Source organism: Salmo trutta, chromosome 29 (assembly GCF_901001165.1).
Source record: "Salmo trutta chromosome 29, fSalTru1.1, whole genome shotgun sequence".
NCBI lineage: Eukaryota > Metazoa > Chordata > Actinopteri > Salmoniformes > Salmonidae > Salmo > Salmo trutta.
The window spans coordinates 5,187,623-5,200,010 of NC_042985.1; the positions used below are offsets into that span (position 1 = coordinate 5,187,623).

Genomic DNA, 12,388 nt, shown 5'->3' on the forward strand with positions numbered 1-12,388 from the left:
GGTCCCCACGTTGGTATGAGGAACAGTCCACTGATACATTTACATTTAAGTCATTTAGCAGACGCTCTTATCCAGAGCAACTTACATACTCCAAGCTTTAGGTTATAACTATCAAAATATACAAAGACGTGACATCTAGTGTTATGCCTCAAAATTATCAAGCAACTTTATCTACTGACATAGAACGTAATGTTTATATATGTATAGACTCGATCATATTACAATATGTCATTTACTTGGACATTTCTAAATGTACAGAATAATAATTTGCAGAACACTTCACTTTCACTGGTTACCAACATTACATGTTTGATAGTAGACTATACATAGTGTGTGACTTTTCTGTTTCCGTTAGTCAGCACCTCGAATACTTTTTGGGTATGTGTCAACTCTATTTGTTTATAAGGACGCTTCACCATAATCTTTTCTCATCAACACCCCCCTCTTCTGGTAAAATTATTTTACTACAACATTATACTTTGTCAGGTCTCAATATGTTCAAAACTATTCTCTACCCTAAGGTTCCATCTAGTGGATAGAAATACTACCTACATATGGTCTAGTGCAGTGGTTCTCAACCAAAGCTACTAGGACCCCTGGGGGTACTTGAGAAGACTCATGAGACCATAGGCTTACTGGTAAAATGCACATGAAAGGGTACTTCAGGGGTACTCCAGGCAGAGCAGAATTCAGTTAGTAGTACAGTAACCGAAAAATGTCGGGAACCACTGGTCTAGTACATAAAAGAGGAAACATACTTTCAAGGCTGAACATACTTTCAAAGTGAAAGATAGTTCATTTTTAGACCTTATGTATGAAATGTCTCTGATTTCTTGATTAAAATGTTTCCGCTTTAGAGTTAAAGTATTTTTTAAGCCAGCAGGTCAACTTCAAAACCTTAGGCTAGAGGAGAGTTCTGAACATATTGAGACCTGATAAAGTATACTGTTGTAGTATAATCATTTGACCAGAAGAGGGGCTCCTGAGTGGCGCAGCGGTCTATGGCACTGCATCTCAGTGCTAGAGGCGTCACTACACACCCTGCTTCGATTCCAGGCTGTATCACAACCGGCTGTGATTGGAAGTCCCATAGGGCAGCCCACAATTGGCCCAGCATCGTCCGGGTTTGGCCGTCATTGTAAATAAGAATTTGTTCTTAAGTGACTTTCCTGGTTAAATAAAAACACATGGCTGCATCATCCTCCAATAATTGCTATGTCACCCCCAACAATTTCAAGTTGTGCTCTTGCAGCCATACTGGGCTGGCACATTTCCTTCTGGTGTTTCCAGCTCTTATATACATACTTAGAAATAAAGTAGGCAAGGCACTGTATCCATCACTAGATGGCAATGGTGTGGAGCTGTGCAGCTGTGACTGAACAGCCTAAATGAACTCAACAAAATGTGGATACATGAACTTGATAGGCTTATTGAAGCAAAAGGTATCTAGTCAAGCTAGTTGCAACATGACAGCTAGGCCTATGTAAAAACTAAATATCCCATAGGCCTATAGGCTGCAAAACTGTCTTTGTGTAGGTCCTGAATCAACTTTAATCAAAACGACCACATCACACTCAGTTAGTTATATTAACTTCTAGGTAGGAGGAAGGACTGGAATGTATATGGGCCTTTGGAATTTAAACATTACATTTGGGAAGTGGCATCTTTCATTCATACACACGTAATACTTGTAAATGTTAATTTGTTAACTCTAGGCCACCATTCAACCTGTATTCATATTGTGCCAGGGGGCTACTCCTGTAACGTTGTTTCAGTTCAAACCAAAATAGATGGGAGTGCCCTTAAAGATAGCATACAGGCTACATTATGTATGCCTGTGAATGCACTTTACATTTCCTCCAATTGTCGTATCCCTGTGTAGTAACAAGGTAATTCCTACAAAGTAGCATACTGGAGTTATACTGTTTAGTAATAGAAGCCTAGAATGTTTGGCTACAGCTTAGCCACATATGTGGCCACTATATTAAGCAACATATTCCTCTTGTGTAACCAAAACCGGCCACTCCTCTTCATAGGCAAGTAGGCTTTTTTGTAATGCATTTACAAAAGTAGCCTACTATGAAACGGCATGATAATAATACGATGTTGCTACAAATGTACACATCATCAGAGCAACCTGACCTGATAGTTACCTGGTTGCTATTTTCCTACAAACGAGCCTGCCTATCCCCCTAGTCTCAAGCGGAAATGTTTGAGCTCGATTCGGAGCAAGGGAGGGAGAGATGGTTGCGGGAAAGGTCGAGCGACGTGGAAAACAGCTCTGCGCACAAGAAACACGCAGTATGCAGTTCTCTTCTCACATTCAAGGCAGAACAAGGGCATATAGTCAGAGAGACACACCCAGCGGAAATATGGTGCTGGCAAATGCGACAAACAGCAATACCCAAAAATGGTTCCAAATGATCCTGCAGGCACGGTGCGGAAACTGGCCAGGAAAGTGGAAGAAGACTGTCGAGAACGAAATTACCTGAAATGTACATGACATGAGCGACAGATTCTCATGAAATGTGTTCTCTCAAGCCAGCAAAGTCGGTGCATTTGAGAAAAAACAATTAGTAGCGCGCAAAGCTTTACGTTTTCCATGCTTTTTAAAGCAATGTCGGAGCGCCATACAGAACTGACCTCAATGATAGGTAATGTTAATGATTTTTGTTCGTTTTAATCATCAATAAATTACATTTCACTGTATTGCATTTTGCTGGCAAGATGGCGCCGGCGTAGCCAAGTCAGGTGACCTTGTTTTTCTCCATCACCAATGCATGATTGTTGGTTCATAAGAGATGCGGAAGTCAATGTAGCCTATTGTAGCCTACCTACACAATTGCGTAGCTGGTTGGGATATGTGGTGAGACCATTGTTTCAACCGTGCACATGTAATGGCGGCAATGTGGGTCTCTGATGCGACCACTTTATAATGTGTGAGTGGTTTTGGTGTCAATAAATTTTGGTGGCAACAATCCTGCATTCCACACATTCTTGGATATAAAAAACAGGAGTTTGGCCATGCATAACCACTATGGCTAGGCTTACATGTCACCAGATGTTGCCGCAGTTGCATGCTGCTCGTTCTTCATTAGCCTGTGTTGGGAAACTGCGCTTTGAGTTTTCCAAGGGTGTAGTGCATAAAGGCGTACTTATATAATTATTATGTTGTGGCCAAGACCCAATGCCAAAATGATGTTGGCAGCAGACTCGCCGACACAATGATAAAATGAGGAAGACGTCAAAAACGTCGATTGAAAGGTTGTAAGCACCGCACCTGCGTGCGTAATTAGCCCATCATTGAAGGTGTCCATAGCCTACTTCAAAATTAAGGCAACATTTTGACAATATCTAAATTAATTGCTAAGGAGAATCTTCACTGTTAAGCCACATTTCATTATTTAGTTGTGTGCTAAGTAAATCCTGATGGACAGAGTTCAATGTTGATGTGTACATACTTTGGATGTGAACTTAAATACTGAACATACAACCAAACATCGTGTAGAAAACCCCACCCAATTTTAGAATCGCCTTTTATTGGTGGGTGATCTTTTGTAAATCCTGTCCCCCTTTTTGTTGGCGATTGTAATTGGTCAATGGTGACGACAATCCCAGCTCACATTCCCGCCTACCGAGGAGATCAAGTTTGAATGAACAACAGCAGTCTGTTCAAGGAGTAGTAGTTGCAATTTCAGTAAAAAATACTTTTACGTCTGTATACTTGGTTTAGAAAATCGGTGGACTGGTTTTCTCAAGATGGATATGAAGAAAAGAATTCATCTAGAATTGCGGAATCGCACGCCATCTGATGTAAGCTAACGTTGAGATCGTATTGTTTGCAATTGTTTTAATGATAGTGTGATATGCAAAGGGTTACAAAGTTTTTTCGCGAGTTAGCAATGTTGCCATTACTGGAGCAGTTCGTGTTACATTGTTGCTGATATTTATCACCGTAATTGCCGCTCTAGACTTCGTAGCCAACTTAAAACGATTAGAAGGAAGCATGTCTGAAAGTGCAGTTGGTGAGAATGCACCAATACACCTCATTTTCATATCTGTATTTAAAAGGCAAGCGTGAGCCATATTGCCTGATGGTAACTTTGTAGTCCTGAACGCGCCCTTTTCCTTCCCATCAACAAGGCGCATTCATAGCCTCTTTTCAGCTAATTCATTGTCAGTTCTCATACAATTAACGTTACTATTTTAGCGCATGCATAGGCTACAAAATGTCCTTGATTTTTGTACCCTGGCGATTGCTCGCTCACAACTTATTACGCAGCACAGGCTATACCTATTAGAAATGGTTTGGTAACCGATCTCAATGGTCTGTCTACGGATTGTTTATCCAAAGATAGGCTAATTCCTAGACTGCCAAATAGACGTGTGTATCGTTCGTTGGGTCGGCTATATTTACCGTGCATGGTAGGCTAGGCCTACTTTTTGTATTTGTTATAATAGCCTAGGTATTAGTAACGTTAAGTGCATAGCCTACACAACTAATTTAAAACCGCAATGAAAAGGTTTTGTCCGTCCTAGGATTTTAGTGCAGGTTATCACGTGTGAAGAAACATCTATCTCGGCTCATATTCTAAACAAGGTGCACATTCGGAGAATATCAGACTATTGCCGAATAAAAATCAAAAAAGCATGTTACAATATTTTACATTATGGCTCGTTTGGTTGCATAGGCTATACGCATGCTTGGATTCCCAGTTGAAAAACGATGAGTTTGACCCTGGTTTCAGTATCAAACAATAAGAATAATTTTCTGTCAAGCTAAGCACATAAAAACCGACAGGCAATTTCGGGCTGCGGTGCTCCAGTTTCAAGATCTAGGACAAGCCGCCATTTTACCGACAAACAAAGGCAACGGTTTCTATCGAAGATACCGTGTACATTGCTGTGCGTTCATTTAACACGAACGATAACAACTTTTTCCTGCATACCTTTAAACATATTGCAGTAGGCTACAATCCAAATCGTCAACTCTTTATGAGTAAGCCATAATGTAACGATTGGTTTTCTTGCGCCTGCTGCCAACCCAGCCAACGTCTAATCGGCAGCCCCTCCTACTCGCTTGATGACCCATTGCACGACTCGTAGCAGGTTGTTTTCGCTTTTAGAGCAATGAAAATCGGCAAATACACCAACACGTCGATCATTGTGCGTGGTTTACCCCTTATTTAGTCGAATTTGTTACGTGCGTAATACGTGCATAATTTGCGGATTTGGCTCTCACCAGCAGCACAGATGGTCTAATCCAGGGTATAATATAATGCCAATGGTGTCCACTCAGCATAATGTTCATTTCAACCGTGAACAGAAGTTGTTTTCATGCCAAATTTAATATACCAGAGGTGTCTGTGTTTTGCCTATGAGCTGGTTGGGTTCATTTGTGGGACTACGACAATGGAGTATAAGAAGCAGCACCACCAATTAGAAAATATTAATATTGGTCATTGTCCTCTTAGGACGCTAATGAGAATCCCAGTCCTGTGCAAATCATTAGTCTGCATTCTGACCCCAAAACGTGGGAATTACAGAGGAGTGTACAAGCTGGGTACTGTCATAATCATCAGATATGTTTAATGTGAGTTCAATCTAAATGTGTATGTATTACATGTACGTTTCTGTGAGAAATCACCTCTATGTATTTACAAAATAGTGATCCGTGGAACAACAAGTTACCTGAAACTATCACCCAGATTCTGAAGAATATGTTTAATAAATGATCAATTCATTAAATCCCAAGCAACACACCATCTGTTATGTAACATTTTCTGCACCAGACCAGTGTCAGAGGAGGCTGGTGGGAGGAGCTATAACAGGACGGGCTCATTGGAATGGAATAAATGGAACCGAGTCAAACATGTGGATTCCATGTGTTTGATAGCGTTCCGTTCCGGCCATTCCAATGAGCCCGTCCTCCTATAGCCCCTACCACCAGCCTCCTCTGTTGTCAGATATGGACTTTATGCAGACACCATTGCTTTGGGACTGCCCTCCCTCAAATGGACTGACAGGCATACTATAGTTATAGATTTGGAGTAAAGAATCACTTTACATTTCCTATTCCTCTTGTTTTCCAGGTGAAAGAGCTGGTGCTTGATAACTGTCGCTCAAACGAAGGCAAAATTGAGGGCCTCACAGATGAATTTAAAGAGTTGGAATTTCTAAGCACAATCAACGTTGGGCTGACATCGGTCTCCAACTTGCCGAAGCTGAACAAGCTGAAAAAAGTAGGTTTTCTATTAAAAAAATTTAACAAAGTATTATTGTTGCCATGCTATTACCACTTTGTGCAGTAAAGTGAAAATCTGTTTTATGGATGTCCTGTTATGATTACTCTGCTCATACAGTTGTTGCTTTATTTTCTCCTCAGCTTGAACTCAGTGACAACAGGATCTCAGGTGGGCTGGAAGTACTGGCGGAGAAATGCCCAAACCTCACACACCTAAACCTCAGTGGCAACAAAATTAAAGACCTCAGCACGATAGAACCTCTGGTATGCAGTGGGTGTCATGACAACGTAGTAGCTCTGTGTGTGTGTGTGTATATATATATATATATATATATATATATATATATATATATATATATATATATATATATATATATATATATATACACACATATACACACACGCTATGCTATACTATACTATACTATACTGAACTCTTGTCTCAAGGTGCTATTGGGTCTGAAAGGGAACCCTGAATGGACAACATTGTCCAGAAAATACCTCATTCATCAAATGTACCTTCATAACTTATATGTAAAGCTTTGAGGTAAACAATTAGCAACTAAACCTCCATAGTGTATATTTTAATCTAGTTGGAGTAGTCAGTATTAAAGAAAACAAACGAAGCCTAAATATTCATATTTCATCATCAAGACTTCTCTTCTTTCACAGAAAAAATTAGAGACCCTGAAAAGCTTAGACTTGTTCAACTGCGAGGTGACCAACCTCAACGACTACAGAGACAACGTGTTCAAGCTCCTCCCCCAGTTGACGTACCTCGACGGCTATGACAAAGACGACAAGGAGGCGCCAGATTCGGACGCAGAGGCCTATGTGGAGGGACTGGACGATGACGATGACAGTGATGGTACGATTTAAGATCCATACTATTGTATACTATATACAAATGTTGGTAAATAATAATCTGATTGGGCTGTGATTTAAAAGATGGATATGAACCCATAGAGCTCTGACATGACCTCTGTTTTTCTAATGGTAATTATGTTCATGATGTTGTTCAACGTTTCCTTTTGTAATAACGGTATTATACCAAGTGGCTGCAGTGAATGAGTTGCATTATAACTATTGTAACTTTGTAGTGGCCCTTATGCATTTTTTGATCACCTTAATAGGCTAACTCTATTTTCAACTGCAGAGGTAGACGAGGAGGAGGATGAGGATGGAGAAGCCCCACCAAGAAAAGCGGAGGATGATGACGATGAGGAAGGTGAAGAAGAGGAAGAGGAGGACCTAAGTGGAGAGGTGAAACTTTGAGGATGGGGCTGCAATGATACTTATATCTTGATCGACGCCTGCATGATAAGTTCAATGATTTACAATAAATGAATAAAGGGCCACACAAAATGATCTTATACCTACCTTAAAGTGATGCAGACTGGGCTGATGTTTGCTAAACCAGCAAATACCTGGTGCTTCCCCCCCCCCCCCCCCCCCCCCCCCAAGGTGCATCTCAACCACTGCACTGTGACATCATTATTTGAATATGACCCAGGGCACATGACAAGGGAGATTCTGATCTGCATTTGTCTCTTAGGAGGACGAGGAGGATTTGGACGGCAAGGAGAGTGATGAGGATAATGAAGGTGAGTGTGGTGGAATCTCACTGCTGTCACCAAATGTGCATGGTCACAGTATCGTGTGTAGCTTTAATGTTGGGACTGATTTTTAAAATAACACGTCTACTTAAACCAAACTCAATGCTTTCCTGTTGAACGTGACCATTGACTTTTGTTTTCCTAGAAGAGGAGCGAGGTCTGAAGAGGAAAAGGGATTTAGACGAGGAAGCAGAGGAGGAGGAAGACGACTGAAGATGTGCTCACCACCAAGCTATGTTTTGATCAGACTGTTTTAACCTTGTATTCCCTGTCTCCCCCACCCCTCTGTATTTGTCAGTTGTCATATATTGCAGTAGGCATGGTAGTGTCATGGGCCAGCTGGGTAAAGGGTTGGTGGAAGGAAACAAGTTAACATTTGATTATTTTTTCTTTATCATTTTCTTTTGTACTTTTTGATTCCTTGTATTCTACTCATATCTGTCCCCTGCAAACCACTGGAAGGGCAGAAGAGAACATTTTGTAAAAGTCCAATATTATTAGCTCTAACCTTTGTAAAGGTTTTGTTTTCTCAGTGATATTGATAGCTTCTGTGTATACAGATTTCTGATGATGATTTATGTATTTAAAGAGACAAGCTACCAAAAAACCTTTTAGAAATGCATGTCTGAAATAGATTTTAAAGTCGACTACTGGATTTCAAGTATGACAGTTTCCTATACCCTTTTCTTATTCAGTGTCTTTTTCTTTGTGTACATGAAGCGTTTTGTGGTGTCATCCGTATATCATTGTATGTGCTGTTTTCATCATGGAAAGGGTGTTTAAACATTCATAGAATGGCCTGTATACAGGGCATCTTTTTAAGCATAGTAAAGAATGTCTGCCCTTGTCAGAATGTTTCTCCTTAACCCCTAGCTTTGATAGTTTGGAAATTACGTGTTATTTGTAAATACTGACCAAATCTATTTTTTTTCTATTACTCTTTGATAATGGCAGACATTTACACTTAATTAATTGTAACGATGAACTGTAGTAAGATATTGAATATCTGTGCAGCCGTACCTAAAATAGGCTAATTGAATCTGGTACACGATTTCCATGTTCACCAAATTATATTCACAGAAATACTCACTGAATCCAAATTTGTTATTGCTGTCCAACTCTTCAAGTACATATTCGTTCCCCACCTATATAATACACCGCTGGGCAATGTGCAAAGAAAACACCTTTTGCATTTTCTTTTCTAAAACCATAGGGCAGTTCATGGTCAGATAGGCCTACCTCAGTCATGTTCCCCTTACATGTTTAACCCACTGTCATCAAAGCTAATACCTTACCATGAGACAAACTTTTGATTTTCTCCCTTTCACTTCAATAAATATTTTTTTTTTTTATACAAGTTGTGGTTTGTGATCTTTTTGAATTGCTTACGTCGTCATCTAATAGTTGACAGCAATTTTGATAATCCCAGATGCTTGTGCTACGTTGTACCTGCTTCCTAATGTACTGTAGCCTACTACTGACATCATGTGGAGAATCCAGGTAGTTCATGCTAAAAGGGAATGATCTGGTTTATCCACTCATTGCATTAACTTAACAAATTGATATTAGTTGTTGGGACTTGTAGATCAATGAGGTGAAACAGGATGTATTGTAGGCTAACTGACACAGTACAATGTTCTGTCTTTCTGAGAGAATTGTCATTCTGCAGTTTCATCAGCACATAGTACAATTAGGCATTTAGATGGTCGTCGACCAGTATTTACTACACCTATATGCCATCATCTCCACCAAATGGTTAGTTATCCTCCCATTCAAAACAATACTGCAGTGCTTTTCACTCACCTTGCATACTGCTGCATCTTCACAGTGCAACACTGAATCCCCTCCTTTAGGCCACTTGAGACCTCTGTCATTCTCTACGGGCTGACCTGACCTTATCCACCATGTTCACCTTCACTGTTGCCAGACTAGATGCCCACAGGGTGCTGTGCCTATAGTCTGGTGCTAGCCACCCACACCTGTAAGAGCTTAAGGCAACTTCTCCAATGTCCATATGGCATGACAACGAATGCCAGAGGAGTTGGCTAAAGCAAAATGTAACACCTGGCAACCAAGCTACTGTACCTACATTTGTTTGCTTGGTGTCTTCATTGGATAAGGACACACTATTACAGTATAACATTTGAGGGGGGGGGGGGGGGGTCTTTACAAGGTATATGTTAGGGTTAAAGATGTAAATAATTACCTTGTGTAAGTAATATTGCTGTTTCATTCATTTAGTCAGTCAACCCCTGCAGAATATGTTACCAATTATGACAATATTATGACAATTGTACAAATAATGATTCCTCTGTAGAGGTATAGTATAGGTAACCAGAACTACAGGAAATCTCAGTCTTAACTTGAGTGGAATGGATCATGTGGAATACCACAGATTAACAATGTTGGTAACTTTCTTAAATAGAATATTCATAGCTGAAAGGTATAAAGACAAATATTGTATTAATTTTTCGGTTTGATGTACTGTTTTACGTACATAACCTAATTTCATGTTAACTAATATTCCAATTCACCAGATTTAGTATTGTATCGATTCAATCAAGAAAATACTGGATATTTTTGACTATACGGTCTCAGCCAAATTGCCACCATCTGTGTGAAACATAATTCAATCACAAGTGTGTCAGCTATCATTTTCATGACCACGATTTCTCCCAAAGACATGAGATGAATGTTCTGCATAAAGAGTTAGCTAAAAACATCAAATATAACAAATAAATAGTAACAATAATACATTTTCCAACAAAACTTCTCCTAAAGATAATGACTGAGGCGACAGACAAACTGCCTGTTAAGACTACATTTGGGTTGCTGTATGCCAGTCTGAGCCAGAGCTGCAGCTTTTTACAGACAACACATTCTTAGGAGAGATGAAGAAAAAAAACTGTCTTGAAATACACCTCATTCATGTCCCTGTAAAACTCATCATCTTCATTCATGTCCCTGTAAAACTCATCATCCTCATTCATGTCCCTGTAAAACTCATCATCTTCATTCATGTCCCTGTAAAACTCATCAACCTCATTCATGTCCCTGTAAAACTCATCATCCTCATTCATGTCCCTGTAAAACTCATCATCCTCATTCATGTCCCTGTAAAACTCATCATCCTCATTCATGTCCCTGTAAAACTCATCATCCACAGTAGTTGGAACTAGTAGAAGACTCTTCCATTGGGAGGTTGAGATGTTGCAGCTTTGCTGTGAGTTGGTTTGCAGTGGGTAGACCATGGGGGAGGATTGGGGGAGAAGGGGGAAGTCAATCTCTTTCCCCAGGGTAGTCTCTGGTGATGGCAGGGTGGAGGTTGGAGGATTTGGGGGTGGCATTTCTGGGCGATGACAAAGGCTTTGCCACGTGGACTCAGAGGGGCATGGCATGACATGGCAGGTGGGGTGTGAGGACCCCTGGGATACACTGATGGTGCTCTGCAGTAGGGGGGAGGGGTGTATTGCGACTGATGATGTAATAACTAATCATAATGAAGCCAAACCGGATATCAGGATACATCAATGGAACAGAATAAAAAAAAATCTTATAACAATAAATTACATTACCAGTTTGTTATTATGTTATCAATTGAGGGATTTAACAGTGATGTCAATATGATTACATTATCGATAACAAAAACTGTTACACAAACGTTATAATCAGTATTTACATTATCCGGTGGCTATTACATTATCAATTGCAACAGGAAGTACAAATGATACACGATGAAAGGGAGGGAGGACGCTGGACGTGGCGTGGTGGTGGTGGTGCCATAAGCTAGAGATCAGAGGTCAGACATTGTTTCCAACGGGGCTGACGTTCCTCAGGTTGTTGAGTTCCAGCTCCAGCTGGCGTATTTTAACGTCCTTGGTGTTCAGCTCCTCCTTCAGCTTTCTCAGCTCCTCCTGCTGCCTGAAGAACATCCTCAGTAGCTACAGAACAGAACAGAGGGATCAGGGTCATATAGCGTCCTGAAGAACATCCCCAGGAACTACAGAACAGAGGGATCAGGGTCATATAGCGTCCTGAAGAACATCCCCAGGAACTACAGAATAGAGGGATCAGGGTCATATAGCGTCCTGAAGAACATCCCCAGGAACTACAGAACAGAGGGATCAGGTCCACAAAGATAACAGGCTATAGACCATAGTTTGTAATTGTGCTCAGGAAGTAATTTGAGCATTTGCACCCCATTCCAAGTAGTGTTTAATACACTCACCACCCACCAACCAACCTTCTTCCTTCTCTCCCTTTTCTTTTCATTCATCCATTCACCCACCCATATCTCCATCCACAGTTATCTGATGAACACACCTCGTTCTCTGTCCTGGGTGGCACGTTTTCCAGCAGGTCAATGCCGTTGACCACCACACCTTTCTTTTCCTTCACCGGTGCCTTGAACACCAGCTGGTTGGGCTTCTGGTAGCCCTTCTTCAGGGACATTAACACTGGGTCTGCTCGCATGCACACACACACACACACACACACACACACACACACACACACACACACACACACA

General features: G+C 40.7%; 2 protein-coding genes across 4 annotated transcripts in view; one reads left to right on the forward strand and one right to left on the reverse strand.

The window, feature by feature from the left end:
• Positions 1–3,609: 3,609 nt before the first annotated feature.
• On the forward strand, positions 3,610–9,210 carry LOC115166803 (acidic leucine-rich nuclear phosphoprotein 32 family member A). Of its 2 annotated transcripts, none has more exons than XM_029720633.1 (7): positions 3,610–3,813; positions 6,093–6,242; positions 6,386–6,508; positions 6,917–7,112; positions 7,401–7,507; positions 7,800–7,848; positions 8,006–9,210. In XM_029720633.1, exons 1-7 carry the CDS (start codon positions 3,760–3,762, stop codon positions 8,071–8,073), a joined length of 747 nt encoding a protein of 248 aa, XP_029576493.1. In that variant the 5' UTR covers positions 3,610–3,759; the 3' UTR covers positions 8,074–9,210. The 2 variants fall into 2 exon arrangements, with proteins under 2 accessions (XP_029576493.1, XP_029576494.1); XM_029720634.1 differs by having other exon boundaries at positions 8,009–9,210.
• A 344-nt stretch (positions 9,211–9,554) lies between these two features.
• Positions 9,555–12,388, reverse strand: part of LOC115166802 (coronin-2B) — a 96,014-nt gene continuing 93,180 nt past the window's right edge. For both annotated transcript variants that reach the window (XM_029720631.1, XM_029720632.1), the window contains exons 11-12: positions 12,184–12,323; positions 9,555–11,801 (exon numbers count right to left, since the gene is read on the reverse strand). In XM_029720631.1, coding sequence (XP_029576491.1) covers positions 11,661–11,801; positions 12,184–12,323 — 281 coding nt within the window. In that variant the 3' untranslated portion in view covers positions 9,555–11,660. The remainder of the gene's footprint in view (positions 11,802–12,183; positions 12,324–12,388) is intronic.